Source organism: Bufo bufo, chromosome 10, assembly GCF_905171765.1.
Source record: "Bufo bufo chromosome 10, aBufBuf1.1, whole genome shotgun sequence".
Lineage (NCBI taxonomy): Eukaryota > Metazoa > Chordata > Amphibia > Anura > Bufonidae > Bufo > Bufo bufo.
This window is the reverse complement of record NC_053398.1, coordinates 67,795,071-67,816,045: the sequence shown is the minus strand read 5'-3', so window position 1 is coordinate 67,816,045 and position 20,975 is coordinate 67,795,071. Positions and strand designations below refer to the sequence as shown.

The following is a 20,975-nucleotide window of genomic DNA, read 5'->3' as shown; positions in this document are numbered from 1 at the left end:
ATTTATGAACAATTTTTATCATTTTCTTTTCACTTTTATTTGCTACTTTGTTTTGGTCTGTTACATAAAATCCCAATTTTGTGCTGGGTGTACTCATTTCAAACGAATTTTTTATTTTTTAATTGGTCTTTGTAAAAAAATATGGCATCCTTTTTTAGTACAGAGCTGAAAAACTCTAGTAGCACCCTTTGGATTTTCTGTCTTTTCCGTCATCTGGGGAGCAGACAGACCCCATATCTCTGCTCTCTACCCTTATAAACACTCATTATAGCTCAGTTCCTATCTTACTGATAAGAATGTGGCTTAAATAAGTGTTTATGACCTCTCAGTAGTTTAGAGATAAGGTTTATTAGATCACTGGCACAAAGTGAAGGTACCAGTCACACAGCTAGAGAAACCCCTTTGTGACAGAACAGCTCAATATTTTAAATAGAGGCCAATTGAAAAAAAGATTTTTAGCCAAAAATGAGTAACATGCAGTCATTAAAAAAAATTGCCTCTGAAGGCATACATAGCCTTTAAAGGGGTTGTGTCACTTCAGCAAATGGCATTTATAATGTAGATAAAGTTAATACAAGGCACTTACTAATGTATTTAGATTGTCCATATTGCCCCTTTGCTGGCTTGATTCTTTTTTCCATCCCATTATAAACTGCTCTTTTCCATGGTTACGACCACCCTTCACTCCAGCAGAGGTGTTCATGCTTATACACTACAGGAAAAAGTGCTGGCCTATGCGCTCTCCCGCGGTCCCAGCCACCAGACAGAGAACAATTCTTTTTCCTATGCAAGCACAGCCACTGCTGCTGTATTGTAGAATGGTCGTAACCATCGATACGAGCAGTGTATTTTCACTGCAGAAACCTGGAATATATTGATACAGTGGGATTCACTTCCTTCTAGACTGGAGCTTTAACACACCACATGAACACGGGAGCTTCTGGCTGGTCTCGTTGTGTTCTCGGTGTCCGGATATTCCAGTAGCGCATTGCGCCACACTTATCACTTTTACTGTATGGCAGATATACTTAGTATTGGATTCTGTCCTGCACCAAATAGATGTTTTCACCGGGGCTATCTCAATATAGGCTCCACTACCATACATTCACTGCCACTGATGATGAGCTGATTGCTGGGACCTGTGGTACCACAAGATTTCAGAGACTTGATTGTACCACCTAGTACTTGTAACTCCTTGTCAGGATATATACAAGGTGATGTAAAAAATTATATTAAAATAGACTTTATGTTTTACGGGGAACTAGATGTGTTACGGGGAACCTGTCACTCTCTTCAGTTGTTATATAGTCGTTCTGAATGCTGGAATCCAACATTCAAAAGGACTGTATAAGCTAGTAATAGTTGACCAATGTATTTGTGAGGTGATTATATGCCGGTGACGGGGACGAGCCTCCCTAGAGTCACTTGAGATGCTAGTCACCGTCTGCTGTTGGCTACCCCCCCCCCCCCCCCCCCCTGGTTTTAGCTTTCTCAGAAACAGATTGTCACATACTATATGATGTCTGATTTTCATTATTTTCATTATTCATGGGATAACCTCTTTAAGGACCAGGGCCGTACATGTATGACGGGCTCATCCGGCGGGTGCAAGACCTACGCCCACCCGATCAGCGGCACGTACCCGACAGTCACTGACAGGCTAAAATCTGACAGCCAATGCATTACAATACAGGTTGTATTGTAATGGATTGCAGAGGGGATCAGACCCCAGAAGTTGAAGTCCCAGAGTGGGACAAAAATAAAAAGTTTTTAAAAAAAAGTGTTTTTCAGAATAAAAAAAGTAAAGTTTCAAGATAAAAAAAATTCCCAAAATAAAACACATAAAATTGTAAAAAAAAAATGAAAGAAAACCAGACATATTGGGTATTGTCGCGTCCGTAATGACCAGCTCTATAAAAATATCACATGATCTACCCCCTCACCTGAACGCCGTAGAACAAATAAAATAAAAACTGTGCTAAAACAAAACGTGCAACACCAAGCGTTCAAAAAGGCGTATGCCCCCCAAAATAGTACCAATCAAACCATCACCTCATCACGCAAAAATGAGCAAAAAATAAAAAAAAACTGGCTCTCAGAATATGGAGACACTAAGACATGATTTTTTTTGTTTCAAAAATGCTTTTATTGTGTTAAAAGTGAAAAAATGAAAAAAGTAGACATATTGGGTATCGCCGTGTCCATAACAACCAGGTCTATTAAAATATCACATAATCTAACCCCTCAGGAGAACACCGTAAAATAAAAACAGTTTTAAAAAAGCCATTTTTTGTCACCTTACATTATAAAAAGTGTTAAACCAAGCGATCAAAAATTCATACGCACCCCAAAATAGTACCAATCATACCGTCATCTCATCCTGCAAAAAATGAGACTCTTCCTAAGACAATTGCCCCCCAAAAATAATAATATGGCTCAGAATATTGAGACACTAAAACATGATTTTTTTTTGTTTCAAAAATTTCAAAAATGCTTTTATTGTGTAAAACTTAAAGAGGAGCTTTCACCACTCCTGATATGTCTGTTTTAATAGCTTCATGAATTCCTATGCAATAACAATTCTGGAGCATCTATTCTTATGTCTGTATGTTGTGCCATTCCTTTATTATTTCTACTAGAAGTTATGAATGAATTGCAATTAGCCTTCAGTAAGGGTACAGACGAGTGGCAGCACTGATTGGATAGAGTGAGTCTGTTCAGAGACACACACCAACTGGTTACCACCCCTCTGTACCCTTACTAAAAGCTAATTGCAATTCATTCATAACTTCTAGTAGAAATAATAAAGGAATGGCACAACATAGAGCCATAAGAATAGATGCTCCAGAATTGTTATTACATGGGGAATGCATAAAGCTATTAAAACAGACAAGTCAGGAGTGGTGAAAGGTCCTTTTTAAATAAATGTAAAAAAGTATACATATTAGGTACTGCCGCGTCCGTAACAACCTGCTGTATAAAAATATCACATGAACTATCCCATCAGGTGGACACCGTAAAAAAATTAAATAAGTGGGGTGTAGCCAGCGATGAGAGAGTGAGAACGTGCTCTGTAGGAGCTCTGCTGCATCCCTGGCATTTTTCACCTCATATCCACCACTTCTGATGGGCAAAATGATAAAAAAGGGTAGAGCCCGACCATCGGCTTCCCTGGCATCCTCCCAAAGTGACCTCTTTCACTTCTTCACCCAGCAATCCACTTCTCCATGCCCGACTCTGCATGATCGCGCCACACGCCGCTCCCAAGATGATGCTGGCGCTCACACCCCACAGCCTGTTGAATTGCGGTCTGAAGTGCCTGAAAGCCCTTCCCTACAGGCCCTCAAACGCCGCTCAACATCAGTGCCCTGCTTACCTTCTCCCGCCGAGCACCAAGAGCGGCTCAAAAGCCCTGGACCGACCTCTCCGCCGCCATCGCGATCACGCTCTCCATGTGCGCACCCCAGCCTCATCTCCTTCCACCTGCTGGAACCTCCGCAGGCCTCTGCAGTGCCACCACAAAACGCAGCACCACAGGTTAGTCCAGGGGGCTCACCCCCCTCCTCACTGTCTTCAACAATAGCAGCTTCCAATCCTGCCACTCCAGTGGACTTTGCTCTGAGGCCCTCAGCTCACCCTTTTTGGCCCAGAAACAAAGAAACATAGAATGTGTCGGCAGATAAGAACCATTTGGCCCATCTAGTCTGCCCAATATACTGAGTACTATGGATAGCCCCTGGCCCTATCTTATATGAAGGAAGGCCTTATGCCTATCCCATGCATGCTTAAACTCCTTCACTGTATTTGCAGCTACCACTTCTGCAGGAAGGCTATTCCATGCATCCACTACTCTCTCAGTAAAGTAATACTTCCTGATATTACTTTTAAACCTTTGCCCCTCTAATTTAAAACTATGTCCTCTTGTAGCAGTTTTTCTTCTTTTAAATATTCTCTCCTCTTTTACCTTGTTGATTCCCTTTATGTATTTAAAAGTTTCTATCATATCCCCTCTGTCTCGTCTTTCTTCCAAGCTATACATGTTAAGGTCCTTTAATCTTTCCTGGTAAGTTTTATCCTGCAATCCATGTACCAGTTTAGTAGCTCTTCTCTGAACTCTCTCCAAAGTATCAATATCCTTCTGGAGATATGGTCTCCAGTACTGAGCACAATACTCCAAATGAGGTCTCACTAGTGCTCTGTAGAGCGGCAACTAGTAATGCCTCTCCCTATACACCCAAGCATTCTGCTAGCATTTCCTGCTGCTCTATGACATTGTCTGCCTACCTTTAAGTCTTCTGAAATAATGACCCCTAAATCCCTTTCCTCAGATACTGAGGTTAGGACTGTATCACTGATTTTATATTCTGCTCTTGGGTTTTTACGCCCCAGGTGCATTATTTTGCACTTATCCACATAAAATTTTAGTTCCCAGATTTTTGACCATTCCTCTAGTTTTCCTAAATCCTTTTCCATTTGGTGTATCCCTCCAGGAACATCAACCCTGTTACAAATCTTTGCGTCATCAGCAAAAAGACACACCTTACCATCGAGGCCTTCTGCAATTTCGCTGATAAAGATATTAAACAATATGGGTCCCAGAACAGATCCCTGAGGTACCCCACTGGTAACAAGACCTTGGTCTGAATATACTCCATTTACTACAACCCTCTGTTGCCTGTCCCTTAGCCACTGCCTAATCCATTCAACAATATGGGAGTCCAAGCCCAAAGACTGCAATTTATTGATAAGCCTTCTGTGTGGGACAGTATCGAAATCCTTACTGAAGTCTAGATAAGCGATGTCTACTGCACCTCCGCCACCTGCGGCACTGAATGCCCCAGTTACCCACCAGGGGCCCTAACCACCGCTAGACAATGGTCCCCCTCTTCAGAGAACGCTTCTGGACCACCAGCAGCGGTCCCCTAACCTGTCCGCACACCATATCTCCTTCTCTCCTACTGCACAGGACCCCTTCCTCCCACCCTCTCATTCCCCTGGACCTTCCCTGGCAGCATCCCCCCACTGGATCCTCATGGGATGGCTCCCATCCACAGACGTCTGGATTAGCTCCACCTGATCGATCTTGCAGCCATACCTCCCCAGGGGTCTCCTTTGCACTCCTCTTTGGGACATTTATCCTACGCAGATTTATTTGACAAGGACTCTAGACCAACAGCAACGGCCGACTTGCGTACCCTCATCTGCTCTTTACCCTCTAAGGCAGACCTGTCCAGTTTTGCCACCAACATCTTGGGAGAATGTAAGCGGGAATTCTCCCAGATCCGCTAAGAGCTGGCCGAAATTAACACAAGAGTCAACTCTGTTACACTAGACCAGTGATGGTGAACCTTTTACACTTTTACAGACCAAGTGCCCAAACTGCAACCAAATACCCACTTATTTATCGCTAAGTGCCAACACGGCAAATTGACCTAAATACTACAGTCCTATATAGTATATCTTCCATGTACTTTATCATTTACCTATAATAGCCTGCCTACATTCAGTGTGCTGCCTGTGCTGTTCATAGTGCGCCCTGCGCGGATGAATGGCAGGAAAAGTCTAAGGCATATTGGCACACCATAGACTTTTTCCAGGGAGCGGGTGCCCACAAAGAGGGCTCTGAGTGCCGCCTCTGGCACCAGTGCCATAGGTTCGCCACCACTGCACTAGACCATGCAACCTTGTCCGCTACTGTCCAAGCCCTACAAGATAAGACCCAAACTCACTATGCACAACTCTGTCTTACAAAAACATCTAGATTATATAGAAAATCTAATTCGCCACAACAATATACGGATCAGAGGTCTTCCAGAGTCAGTAACGATGGCTGATCTAATGCACACGATCGTGGGAATATTCAACAACATCTTGAGCCGCCCGCCAGGCACCCACATAGAGATTGACAGGTCCCACCGAGCCCTCAGACCTCCCAACCCAGATGTTGCCAAAACGAGAGATATAATTTGCAGAATCCATTTCTACGCAATCAAAGAGCAAATCCTGAACGAAGCGCGACAGTCTTCTCTCTTGTCTTATGAAGGGACCCCCATCATGCTGCTGCAAGACCTTTCTCGCCATACCCTATCCCAGTGAGCTGTCCTACGTCCTCTGCTGGACCTCCTCAGAGACCGTGGAATCCCTTATCATTGGGGCTATCCATTTGCCCTATTTGCGGGCCCCAAGGGACATGTTGCTGCTCTCCGTAACCCCATGGACCTACCGCACTTCCTCCAACAGCTGGATCTGCCGTTGGTCTATCTGGGCCCTTGGCCCTCAATCTATCCACCTGCTCCGGCATCGCTGGGAAGACATCACCCCTCTCGGACCGTCAGTACCAACACTTCTGGACTGACTACACTGGTTCCTCATGGACGGTGACACCGGGGATCTACCGGTCCCCAGCGTGGATCTCCACCTAGCTCCGCCACCTGAAGAACTACTTGCTGTTCCTGACTGGGACTACTAACCTGTTGCCAATATGGCTCCTCTTTTCTTAACCTCTTGTACCTCTCTGCTTCACTTGCCCCCCCCCCCCCCTTCATAGTAGGTGATATCTTTTTGACAGCTTTTTTGGGCAGGGAACGTAGCATGTTTGCTCTTCTCTGGCTGCTATTTCCCCCCAATAGTTTAAGACACATCCCCCTAGGGCTGTTTGGTTCCTGCTGATTGTCTCCCTAGACCTTTTGGTCGCACTAGATAGTTATCTCTCCCTTTCTTCTCTTTGGTTACTTTGACTTCTTTTTTACTTCTTTTATTTCTTTTTTTTCTTTTCTTACCTGCCTACCCCTCCTGCCCTTGCTCCTTTTGGTCTTCCTTTCCCCACAGATATCATCAGGTTCTTAGCTGTGCTGTTAATGCTGGGGCCAGGTACCTGATTCTCTCGCTATTGATTGGAGGACGAGAATTCACATTTCTTAATGCTTACGCCCCTAACCAAAACCAAGTTTCCTTTCTACTGGACCTTGTCGACACGGCCCTGCCCTTAATCCGTGGTACGGTTGTCCTCTGTGGCGACCTTAACCTCACCCTAGACACCACTCTTGACAAAACTACTGTGCGCGCTTCCCTTCCCTATTCGACCATTAAAAAAGTTAGAAAAGCGCTACTCCAACTACAATTGTATGATTTGTGGCATCTTCAACATCCGGCAGACAAATTATACTTTTTATTCAGCCCCACACTCTTCCTATAGCTGAATAGACTACATCCTGCTCCAACAACCAGCTCTTTCGTGGCTGGACTCTACACAAATAGGCAACATCTTGTGGTCATTCCATGCCCCGGTATATTCCTCTCTAAATCTCCCATTCCTTACTAAACGAGCGTGAACATGCGGTCTGAATGAATCTCTCCTCCTTGAGTGTGTTCTACGTGGGGTCCTCATCAAACATGGCTCTCGTCTCAAGAAGGAGAAAGCACATTCTCTCAAACTTGCACTACAGAAAGTTGCCTCCCTTGAGCTTGCCCACAAATGAGCATTCTCTTTATTACTCTCCATAATCTCCGGAATGCACACCTAGACGCTAAACGCCTCCTGGGGTTGTCTTATAAGCATATGATCCAACTATGCCGTAGTAAATTTTACGAATACGGCAACAAGAGTGGGCATTTGTTGGCAAGGGCCCTCAGGGGAAAACTGTCTACCTCCAATATCCCCGCTATCAAAAATCCGGCGGATCAAATAGTCCATACCTCCGCAGATATTGCCTCTTCCTTTCACTTCTTCTACTCTGAGCTTTACAACCTACCCTGCCCTGTCTCAGGGCAACTAGAACGTGGACCTGAACCCCTTTCTCAGTCCCCCAGATTATCTGAACTGCAGTCCGCTAGTTTAGAATCCCCATTCACGGAGGTAGAACTCCAAATGGTTCTTAAACCCTTTCGGGGGGCAAAAGCCCAGGTCCTGACAGGTTTAAGGCTAGGTTCTATAAATCTCTCTCGACTTCTATCTCCCCCTTCTTGCTTTGGGTCTTCAATGCAGTGTCTCCTGGGCTTCCCTTCCCGGTACAGACCACAGAGGCCCATATTGCAGTTATTCCTAAACCTGGTAAGGACCCGCATCATGTGCCAGTTATCATCCTATTTCCCTACTAAACGTAGATCTCAAAATATTTGCCAAATTACTAGCTAACAGACTGAACGTCTTTTTACCCTTGATTATCCACCCTGAGCAGGTGGGGTTTGTGCTGGGACAGGAGTGACAACACCCTGAAGACATTAGATATTATTAATCATGCAAAAATAAATAACTCCCCCCTCATGATTCTGTCCCTAGACGCTGAAAAAGCCTTCGATCCGGGATTTTATCAAAGATTCTTAGCTTATATCAACAACCTTCAGCACGAGTCAAAGTCAATGGCACCCTTCCCCCCCCCTTCCGTTTCATAATGGTAGGTGACAAAGATGCCCATTGTCTCCCCTGCTTTATGTCTTGGTCATGGAGCATCTTATTCCAAAGGTAAATAGATAAAATATCCCAGGGTGCAAGAATCCAGTTCAGATGGTAATAGTAAAGATGATACTTCATTGCAGAAGTACAACGCGTTCTGCAATAAAGTATCATCTTTACTATTACCATCTGGACTGTATTCTTGCGCCCTGGGATCTTTTATCTACTTACCTCTGGAATCTTACCAATTCTTGGAGACCCCAGGTATCTCCGACAAGAAGACCTCCCTTCGTGGCTGCAGATCCACCATCAAACAGTGACTCCAGTACATGTCTTGACAAGCTTTCACTAGAGTTGTGCCTACAGGTAGAATAAAAAAATATATATATATGGCTTTCAGAATATGGAGACACTAAAAAATAATAAAAGAAAAAACTGAAACAAACAACCAAAAAATTTGGCATATTTGGTATTGTCGCGTCCATAACAACCTGCTCTATAAAAATACCACATGATCTAACCTGTCAGATGAACATTGTAAATAGCAAAAAATAAAAACGGTGTCAAAACAGCTATTTTTTGTTACCTTGTCTCACAAAAAGTGTAATATCGAGCAACCAAAAATCATATGTACCCTAAAATGCTACCACCTTATCTCGTAGTTTCCAAAATGGGGTAATTTTTTTTGAGTTTCTACTCTAGAGGTGCATCAGGGGGTCTTCAAATGTAACATGGCAACTTAACACTATCCCAGTGAAATCTGCCCTCCAAAAACCAAATGGCACTCCTTTCCTTCTGCGACCTGCCGTGTGCCCGTACAGCAGTTTACGATCATAAATGGGGTGTTTTTGTAAACTACAGAATCAGGGTAATAAATATTGAGTTTTGTTTAGCTGTTAACCGTTGCTTTGTTACGAAAAAAAATTGATTAAAATGGAAAATCTGCCAAAAAAGTGAAATTATGAAATTTCATCTACATTTTCCTTTAATTCTTTTGGAACACCTAAAGGCTTAACAAAGTTTGTAAAAACAGTTTTGAATACCTTAAGGGGTGTAGATTCTAAAATGGGGTCATTTTTGATTGGTTTCTATTATGTAAGCCCCACAAAGTGACTTCAGACCTGAACTGATCCTTAAAAAGTGGGTTTTGGAAATTTTCTGAAAAATTTAAAGATTTGCTTCTAACGTCCCCCAAAAATAAAATGGCATTCACAAAATGATCCAAACATAAAGTAGACATATGGGAAATGTAAAGTAATAACTATTATATAAGGTATCACTATCTGTTTTAGCAGAGAAATAGAAATTTGGAAAGTTGCAAATTTTTCTAATTGTTTTGTAAATTTGGTATTTTTTTTAAATAAAAATGAAAAATACTGACTGAAATTTACCACTATCATGAAGTACAATGTGTCACGAGAAAACATTCTCAAAATGGCTTGGTTAAGTAAAAGTGTTTCAAAGTTATTGCCACATAAAGTGACATGTCAAATTTCCAAAAAAAAAACTGCCTGGTCCTTAAGGTGAAAAATGGCAGGGTCCTGAAGGGGTTAATAATATGCTTCCTGAAATCCAAGAATAACTGCCTGACCACTGAGCTAATGTCTTCAATTCCAACTTTTTCAATAAAACATCTGGGTGCATTTTGTTAACCTTATCCCTCAGTTCTCTATATGATAAAGATATACTCAAATGTACTTGTTTGGACTGAAAGGTTGTACCATTTCTGTTCTCTTGTGTATGAAAAAAATCCTCAATCTGAATTCCCTTGGTGAGCTGCACATGCGGAATAATACATTATCACAGTCATGCAGAAACCCTGGGTTACTCCATAAAGGCAGATGTTTAGAGAGTTGATATGACAGGCCATAGTAGTGTCGCCACAAAATGTAATATGCAGGCAGCATGGTATAGAGCAGAAGGAGCTGAGCAGATTGATATAGTTTTGAGGGAAAAGATTCTACACACAGTATATGCTTTCTATGAATTTAAGATTGCCCCTGCGTGCCACCTCTCCCATGTACAGCAGAAGTCAGAAAAAGCATGGATTTAAATTTTACCGAACCTTTTCCCTGAAAAGTATATGTCAATCTGCTCAGTTCCTTTTGCTCGCTATCCCACCAGGTGGAAAAAAAAAATACCAGAACAGACTTTTTTTTTTTTTACCTTGCCTTCCAAAAAAAAAACAGGATATTAAGTGATCAAAAAGTCGTATTGTAAACTAAAATGCTTCCAATGAAAATGTTAGCTCATCCCGCAAAAAACAAGCCCTCATACAAGAACACTGCCAGAAAAAAAATGGCAGTTGAGAAAAAAGAAAAAAATGTGCTGAGTGTTCCCCTATGATGCTCAGATGGTGGTTGAGGGGGAATTAGCACAGGCGCACCAGGGGAGTGGTATATATGAGTAGGTATGTGCTGTAAATTAGGTATGAAGAACTTTTTGAGGTATAAAAATCTTTGGTGTTTTTTATTTTTTATTTTAATAAAAAGTAGGTCTATAATAGTGGATATTTTTAAAATCAAGAGTTGATAGTACTGAAGTATTGCAATACTGAAAAATGTATAATAAAAAATATACATATATATATAAGGCGGAAAAGGGGAGGGAGGTATAGGATAAGCATAAAACACCTATACCTTCCCCTCCCCGCCGAGGTCACTTGGTAGGATGGTATGAATTCGCCTCCACGTCCCAGAAGAATGACACCAGGGTTCCAAGTGGAGAGTTCTTTATTGGTTAAGATAGCTCAACGCGTTTATGGGTAAATCCCCCTTTCTCAAGAGCAAATAAAATACAATAGAGAAGTGTACATGGCACCATACATATATAGGGATGGTAATCAGCCAGTTAGGAGTCAAATGGCGGCAAAATTCGATGCGGACCGGAAGTGGGAGGGGCTTCACTTCCGGTACAATCAGCTGCATCATGTGTCCCATAATTCCTAAGTAATATTAGTAATGATAATAATATGCATATAATGGTGGTGGGGTAGAAGGGGTCCTTGGTGCGAGTTTCTCTTGGCAGTGCCGTGCCCGTCGGCACCAAATGCCCATCATGCGTTCCATAGGTGGAATGCACGCGCAAACTTCTGGGACACGGCCGGAAGCCCAAGTGTGTAGATGCATCCTCACTGCGCCCCGGAGTGGAGCGCATGTGTAGGGCACTGCTGGGATACAGATGGGGACACAGTTGTGTTGCGTTCCACTGTGGAGCGCAACGTCAAATGAAGGGTGTTGCTGGTGGAGCATTCCGCAGGACGTAGCGCAGGTTGACCTAGACAGGGTACTGAATGGAGGGAGCCATGTTTATGTGGATATATATAAAAAGGTGTGCTGGTGTGGCATATCTATTAGTCTAAAACATATATATTTATATAAAAAATTAGATTAAGAAAAGGGATAAATAAAAGAAGAAAAAAAAGTTGTATATAAAAGGATAAAGGCATAAAAGCTTGAATATGGGTGCCTGAGCAATTAGATGGAGCACCGATATACAGTACAGACCAAAAGTTTGGACACACCTTCTCATTCAAAGAGTTTTCTTTATTTTCATGACTATGAAAATTGTAGATTCACACTGAAGGCATCAAAACTATGAATTAACATGTGGAATTATATACATAACAAACAAGTGTGAAACAACTGAAAATATGTCATATTCTAGGTTCTTCAAAGTAGCCACCTTTTGCTTGGATTACTGCTTTGCACACTCTTGGCATTCTCTTGATGAGCTTCAAGAGGTAGTCCCCTGAAATGGTTTTCACTTCACAGGTGTGCCCTGTCAGGTTTAATAAGTGGGATTTCTTGCCTTATAAATGGGGTTGGGACCATCAGTTGCGTTGAGGAGAAGTCAGGTGGATACACAGCTGATAGTCCTACTGAATAGACTGTTAGAATTTGTATTATGGCAAGAAAAAAGCCGCTAAGTAAAGAAAAACGAGTGGCCATCATTACTTAAGAAATGAAGGTCAGTCAGTCAGCCGAAAAATTGGGAAAACTTTGAAAGTAAGGGCTATTTGACCATGAAGGAGAGTGATGGGGTGCTGCGCCAGATGACCTGGCCTCCACAGTCACCGGACCTGAACCCAATCGAGTTTGGGGTGAGCTGGACCGCAGAGTGAAGGCAAAAGGGCCATCAAGTGCTAAGCATCTCTGGGAACTCCTTCAAGACTGTTGGAAGACCATTTCAGGGGACTACCTCTTGAAGCTCATCAAGAGAATGCAAGAGTGTGCAAAGCAGTAATCAAAGCAAAAGGTGGCTACTTTGAAGAACCTAGAATATGACATATTTTCAGTTGTTTCACACTTGTTTGTTATGTATATAATTCCACATGTGTTAATTCATAGTTTTGATGCCTTCATAGTCATGAAAATAAAGAAAACTCTTTGAATGAGAAGGTGTGTCCAAACTTTTGGTCTGTACTGCATATACGCTAACATTTATAGCATGCAGACTCATATATGAAGAGAAGTCTGCGTGCTAGTATGGGGCTTTGATAATATAGTATATTGAGTGTTAAGGAAGGGTAAAGGTGAACATATAGGAGCACATCAATAGAATAAAACATATTCGATGTTAAATTAGGCAATTAGGGTAAACGTATATCAGCCGTTAGGCACACATCAATTGAATAAAACATTTTCGATGTGGAATTAGACAAATAAATAAATGAATAGTACGGAAACCTATATGCATATATACAACCACATACGTGTATAGAAACACATACATGTATAGAAAGGGTATGGATATACTGAATGAATGGCGACATAGAAAACGTGATTTTAAATCACCAAACTAGGCTGAAATTCACATGACGCATTGAAACCTTCTGAAACCTGCAGTGTGCCCAAACAGTAGTACCTGACCACAGAGAGTATTTGGTATTTCCTCTATTGCCACTTTATCATTTCAGCTTGGCAGAAATTAAAATTCAGAAAATTGCAAATTCTTCAAAATTTTCTTTGAATTTTGTATATTTTTTAAATAAATAAAGGTAAGACATATTGACCCAAATTTACCACTACCATAAAGTGCGGAGCCGATAGCTACCTGCCCACTGTTTATCCTCATTGCCCTCAGGCCTGAAGACTATGAAGCAGTAAAACAGTGTAGGTCAAAAAGCTAAGACATCGTCACTACTACCTGCACACTGTCTCAGATGGTGCAGTGACATCATCGCAACCGCCTGCACCATGTATGCGGAGGCATGAGGACTTTCTTGCAACCACCTGCGGTGGAACACAGGTGCCTTGATGCAGACATCTCAGGCCACAGGCCTGATGTCAGGAGAAGCGTATAAATAGCCCATGTATCCTCACACGCGATACACCCGCCCCAATACCCTTGCGAAAGCAGCGGCGAAATATGTCAGGCGTCTGTTTATCTTGTAGTTTTAATCACTGGCAGACTAGCAGTAAACTTAATTAGAAGCAGCAGTAGTAAACTGAAGGCGCTTTATATGTTATTGGAACTTTATGTATAACTATTTTTGTGTGTGTGAGATAAAATGCACTGCAGCAAGTCAGAACTGTTAGGCCCCTTTCACACGGGCGAGTATTCCGCGCGGATGCGATGCGTGAGTTGAATGCATTGCACCCGCACTGAATACCGACCAATTCATTTCTATGGGGCTGTTCACATGAGCGGTGATTTTCACGCATCACTTGTGCGTTGCATGAAAATCACAGCATGCTCTATATTCTGCGTTTTTTCACGCAACGCAGGCCCCATAGAAGTGAATGGGGCTGCGTGAAAATCGCAAGCAAGTGCGGATGCAGTGCGATTTTCACGCACGGTTGCTAGGAGATGATCGGGATAGAGACCCGATCATTATTATTTTCCCTTATAACAAGGGAAAGTAATAGCATTCTGAATACAGAATGCATAGTAAAACAGCGCTGGAGGGGTTAAAAAAAATTAAAAATAATTTAACTCACCTTAGTCCACTTGATCGCGCCCCGGCATCTCCTTCTGTCTCCTTTGCTGAATAGGACCTGTGGTGAGCATTAATTACGGGTAAAGGACCTTTGGTGACGTCACTCCGGTCATCACATGATCCATCACATGATCTTTTACCATGGTGATGGATCATGTGATGACCGGAGTGACGTCACCACAGGTCCTTTACCCAGGTCCTGAAGAAAGAATACAGAAGGAGATGCCGGGCTGCGCTATCAAGTGGACTAAGGTGAGTTAAATTTTTTTATTTATTTTTTAACCCCTCCAGCGCTATTTTACTTTGCATTCTGTATTCAGAATGCTATTATTTCCCCTTATAACTATGTTATAAGGGGAAATAATACAATCTACAGAACACCGATCCCAAGCCCGAACTTCTGTGAAGAAGTTCGGGTTTGGGTACCAAACATGCGCGATTTTTCTCACGCGAGTGCAAAACGCATTACAATGTTTTGCACTCGCGCTGAAAAATCGCGGGTGTTCCCGCAACGCCCGTGTGAAAGAGGCCTTAGGCCTCCTGCACACGACCGTAGGTGTCCCGTTGCCATATTGTGGACCGCATTTGCAGATCCGCAATACACGGGCACCGTTCCGTGTGCATTCCGCATAACGGATGTGGACCCATTCACTTCAATAGGTCCGCAAATCCGGAGATGCGGAATGGAACCCTATGGAAGCACTACGGAGTGCTTCCATGGGGTTTCGTCCCGTACTTCCGTTCCGCAAAAAGATAGAACATGTCCTATCTTTTTGTGGAATGGCCGGATCGCGGACCCGTTAAAGTGAATGAGTCCGCGATCCGCTGCGGCTGCCCAACGGTCGGTGTTCGTGCATTGCGGCCCGCAGACGTTCGTGTGCAGGACGCCTTAGTCAGAAGTAGCAATACAATCAATAGGGAATACAGATATACCCAAGATATCTGTAATATGAATTGTTCAGTAAAATATCAATAATAGAGGCACTTATTTAGACAAATTTTAAGGATATATTATATTGAGATATTAGATTGAGAGATCAATCCCTCCAGAGAGGGGGGGACTGGGAATATAAAGTACACTATGCTGTAGGCATGTCCATATTGACAGAGGGAGGGTCAACACAAGTATGCAGCGCCAACACAGGTAGGTTAGGTCAGCAATAACATAGTTAAGCACAAAATAACATCCCAGCAGAACCAAATACTACAGCATAGCACAAAATAGTATCTCAACAGATGCAAATACCTCCAGCAGAAGATGTACCTTAATAGCTGCCACGTTCTGTCCTCCTCCATGTTTCTAATTAAGATATGGAGCAGGGGGCTTAGGAAGCGAGATGTGGGCCACAGCTCTTAGCTAGCCCTACCTTGAGCATGCCGCCTGGTCTTCCCGCTAGTAATGGCACCTGTAGTGCCACCAGTAGTATGCTCCCCAAATGACGAAAGAAAGAAAATAAATAATAACCTAACTGAGTCTTGTTCCAAGTCGCCATCTCAGATGCATGCCACAGGTCTTCTCCAGTCTGTGTCCTGAGACTTCCCTGCTCCATTTGTACACTGCCTCATATAGTGGCCTGTGGCATATGAGGGTGAACAGCAGGGCAGGGAGCCATGGGCTCCCATGCCCAGCTGAAGTATTCAACTGTGTCACTGTCCTGAGGAGTTTTACAATTGATTTCCTGAGGGCACCTGTGCCCGCTGCCAGGTATATAAGTATCTGATGCTTCCAGCGTAACGTTGAGGGAATCAGATCATTATGTACCCAGCCAGGGTTGGGCTGGGGTGGCAATTTATTGTCTCCAAAGGCAGCTCCAATTTTTTCCCCTGGACTTTTGGGCTCTATTATGGTATCACATCCTGGGCCCACCGGAGGGATCCTCTGGTAGACCAGTCTATGTAAAATAAATAAATAGGGGTGCCCCCCTAGTGTCACACCTCAGGAAGTAAATCTCCCAATCCCACTACAGAGAGGTTCTAAAACATCACGAAAGGAGTTGCTAAGCATACGATTCATGAGGAAATTTCGCCGATTATGAAACCGTTGTGTCTCACAACTGGGTATCTTACTAAGGAAAGACAGTCTGGGAAAACTTCAATGATTTTTCCAGGATTATGGCTTTTTTTATTTTATTAGCCCCCATAGAATCTGGCACCTAAAGGATAAATCTAAAGGCACCTAAAGGATCCCCAGCGCTCTGCCTTCTCTGGCTTGTTTAACTTCAGCTAGGGTAAGAATGGTGTCAAGTAACATAGTTTGTAAGGCTGAAAAAAGACATCTGTCCATCCAGTTCAGCCTGTTATCCTGCAAATTGATCCAGAGGACCCTGTGAGGCAGAAGCCAATTTTCCTCAATTCAGGAGGAAATAATTCCTTCCCTACTCCAATCAGGCAGTCAGAATACTCCTTGGATCAACAACCCTTCTCCAGAAATCTAGTAACTATAACCTGTAACATTATTACACTCCAGAAATACAGGGTGGGCCATTTATATGGATAAACCTTAATAAAATGGGAATGGTTGGTGATATTAACTTCCTGTTTGTGGCACATTAGTATATGTGAGGGGGAAACTTTTCAAGATGGGTGGTGACCATGGCGGCCATTTTGAAGTTGGCCATTTTGAATCCAACTTTTGTTTTTTCAATAGGAAGAGGGTCATGTGACACATCAAACTTATTGGGAATTTCACAAGAAAAACAATGGTGTGCTTGGTTTTAACGTAACTTTATTCTTTCATGAGTTATTTACAAGTTTCTGACCACTTATAAAATGTGTTCAATGTGCTGCCCATTGTGTTGGATTGTCAATGCAACCCTCTTCTTCCACTCTTCACACACTGATAGCAACACCGCAGGAGAAATGCTAGCACAGGCTTCCAGTATCTGTAGTTTCAGGTGCTGCACATCTCGTATCTTCACAGCATAGACAATTGCCTTCAGATGACCCCAAAGATAAAAGTCTAAGGGGGTCAGATCGGGAGACCTTGGGGGCCATTCAACTGGCCCACGACGACCAATCCACTTTCCAGGAAACTGTTCATCTAGGAATGCTCTGACCTGACACCCATAATGTGGTGGTGCACCATCTTGCTGGAAAAACTCAGGGAACGTGCCAGCTTCAGTGCATAAAGAGGGAAACACATCATCATGTAGCAATTTTCGCATATCCAGTGACCCCCTTAGACTTTTATCTTTGGGGTCATCTGAAGGCAATTGTCTATGCTGTGAAGATACGAGATGTGCAGCACCTGAAACTACGGATACTGGAAGCCTGTGCTAGCATTTCTCCTGCGGAGTGGGAGAAGAGGGTTGCATTGACACTCCAACACAATGGGCAGCACATTAAACACATTTTATAAGTGGTCAGAAACTTGTAAATAACTCATGAAATAATAAAGTTACGTTAAAACCAAGCACACCATTGTTTTTCTTGTGAAATTCCCATAAAGTTTGATGTGTCACATGACCCTCTTCCTTTTGAAAAAACAAAAGTTGGATTCAAAATGGCCGACTTCAAAATGGCCACCATGGTCACCACCCATCTTGAAAAGTTTCCCCCCTCACATATACTAATGTGCCACAAATAGGAAGTTAATATCACCAACCATTCCCATTTTATTAAGGTGTATCCATATAAATGGCCCACCCTGTACATTCAGGCCCCTCTTAAACTCTTTTAGTGAATTCACTATCATCACATACTTAGGCAGAAAGTTCCAGTAAAGAATCTTCTATGTTTGTGTAACATAGTACATAAGGCCAAAAAAAGACATTTGTCCATCCAGTTTGGCCTGTCATCCTGCAAGTTGTGTAGAAACCTTCTTTCCTCTAGATTTGTGATGGCTAACCTTTGGCACACCAACTGTGGTTAAACTACGACTCCCAAGATGTACACTTGTTTGGCTGTCAAAACTCCATAGAATGAATGGAACATGCTGGGAGTCATAGTTTCACCACAGCTGGAGTGCAAGAGGTTAGCTATCCCTGTTCTAGATGTAGAGGATGTCACAGTCACTGGGTATAAATAGATCGTTAGAGAGCTCTCTATACTGACAACTGATATACTTTTACATAGTTATTAGATTTCCCCCTCAGTCGTCTTTATTTCTATGTTGAATAACCCTAATTTTGATAATCTTTTTGGTCCACCCATTCCAGTTATTAGTTTAGTTGCCCTCCTCTGAACCCTCTCCAACTCTGATATATCTGCCTTGTTCCCAGGAGTTGAGAATTGTACACATCAGTCCTTTGTGCCTTTACCCCCCCATGCCATCAGTACTCTGTGCCATCAACCCCCCATGCCATCAGTCCTCTGTGCCCTCAATTCTCCCAGTGCCACCATCTCCGTTCCTAGCCTTCAGTCCCCAGCACCAGTGAAATACTTTCCTCTCCTGTAGGGGCGCCACCAACATTCCTCAGCTCTTTAGCTTCTTCTTCTTTGTGCGCTGCACTGTCCTCCTGACGTCACACAGTGTCAGGTCATAGTGCATGCTTACGTGCACTATGTCCTGATGATGTGTGAGGATCCAGTGCAGCGCAGGCCGGCGGGGTACCACGGAGCATGAGTAATAGCATACGTTTCACTCACACTTCGTGGTCACATGACACAAACTACTCCTCAATGCAAAACATTTGCATCGAGAATTTTTTTGTGTCGTTACTCGATTTACTCGAATAATTGTTGCAGCCCTAGCCTTAGCAGTGACGTGCTGCTTGGGGAAACATCACCACCCCAGATGGAAATAAACAATCCGGGGAACAGGTCAGGGTGTCGGTTACTATGATTCATTCATTACGTACCACACACTATGGGGTCTAATTGAAATGGCTATAATCCAGGAAATAGAAACATAGAATGTGTCGGCAGATAAGAACCATTTGGCCCATCTAGTCTGCCCATTATACTGAATACTATGAACAGCCCCTGGCCCTATCTTATATGGAGGATGGCCTTATGCCTATCCCATGCATGCTTAAACTCCTTCACTGTATTTGCAGCTATCACTTCTGTAGGAAGGCTATTCCATGCATCCACTACTCTCTCCGTAAAGTAATACTTCCTGACATTACTTTTAAACCTTTGCCCCTCTAATTTAAAACGATGTCCTCTTGTAGCAGTTTTTCTTCTTTTAAATATTCTCTCCTCTTTTACCTTTATGTATTTAAAAGTTTCTAACATATCCCCTCTGTCTCGTCTTTCTTCCAAGCTATAAATGTTAAGGTCCTTTAATCTTTCCTGGTAAGTTTTATCCTGCAATCCATGTACTAGTTTAGTAGCTCTTCTCTGAACTCTCTCCAAAGTATCAATATCCTTCTGGAGATATGGTCTCCAGTACTGCGCACAATACTCCAAATGAGGTCTCACTAGTGCTCTGTAGAGCGGCATGAGCACCTCCCTCTTTCTACTGGTAATGCCTCTACCTGTACACCCAAGCATTCTGTTAGCGTTTCCTGCTGCTCTATGACATTGTCTTCCTACCTTTAAGTCTTCTGAAATAATGACCCCTAAATCCCTTTTCTCAGATACTGAGGTTAGGACTGTATCACTGATTTTATATTCTGCTCTTGGGTTTTTACGCCCCAGGTGCATTATCTTGCACTTATCGACATAAAATTTTAGTTGCCAGATTTTTGACCATTCCTCTAGTTTTCCTAAATCCTTTACCATTTGGTGTATCCCTCCAGGAACATCAACCCTTTACCATTTTTGTGTCATCATCAAAAAGACAAACCTTACCATCGAGGCCTTCTGCAATTTCGCTGATAAAGATATCCCTTCAGGATTGCTTCATAGAAAAAGATACTGGCACACTGGGAAGAATTTGAATGTTTTCTTTCAGTTTGTGCTCTGTTTCTGTCTTTTTTTTTTTTCCATGTACAGCTCACTTTTTCTTAATCATGTTGCATAGTTTTCTTGATTGTATATTGTACATATATTTGCTGTTACATCACTGAAGATTTAATTCATGTGCAGTTGTTTTTTGCATTGATTTCCATGTAAAATAATAAAAGATGTTTAAAAGCTTAATTGCACAGCTTATATTACTCTAGTCCCCTTCTTGTGTGGCACATTTGAAAAAAGAAATATGTAAATATATTAAAATGATGTTCCATAATAATGACAGGGAAATATTTCACTTTTATGACCAGTCATTTTTATTTCACCCATTTTATATGTTGTGTCTTTTCTTTAGGTTTGGTGCCTTCTGCAGTTTTGATTGTTGCAAAAAAATAGCACTGCACAAAGCCCTGTCCTGTGTGAAATTAACCAAAAAAGAAAATCCAGAAAACACCTAAAAGCCAACACGGATTCAAATCAGGAACATATATTGTATTGAGTATGACAAAGACTGGCTCCCTCACTTCCCCATGGTGAGATTTGTTAGGGAGAAATAAAGCAGTTGTGTGAAACCATTCTCTTTTGTGTCATTCTATTTTGTGTCAAGCTCCCTATGAAAATGCAAACTAAGGAAAGGGTAGAACTGCCTGTAAAAATAAGCATAAATGGCTGAATTATACTACCATAAAATGTTTTCTAAGATCTGTTTACTGATGACCTATCCTCAGTATCTGATCGGTCCCAGCGCTCGCAGTAGCGCCACGGCCTTCTCTCTGCTCACTATGCACAGCGCCTTCCAGTTGA

The 20,975-nt window shown here is 42.5% G+C and overlaps 1 protein-coding gene across 1 annotated transcript in view; it reads left to right on the top strand.

The window, feature by feature from the left end:
- UBXN1 (UBX domain protein 1) overlaps positions 1 to 20,744 on the top strand; it is a 284,132-nt gene extending 263,388 nt beyond the window's left edge. The window contains 1 exon segment of the mRNA XM_040410065.1: positions 20,527 to 20,744. Coding sequence (XP_040265999.1) covers positions 20,527 to 20,567 — 41 coding nt within the window. The 3' untranslated portion in view covers positions 20,568 to 20,744.
- Positions 20,745 to 20,975: the final 231 nt, after the last annotated feature.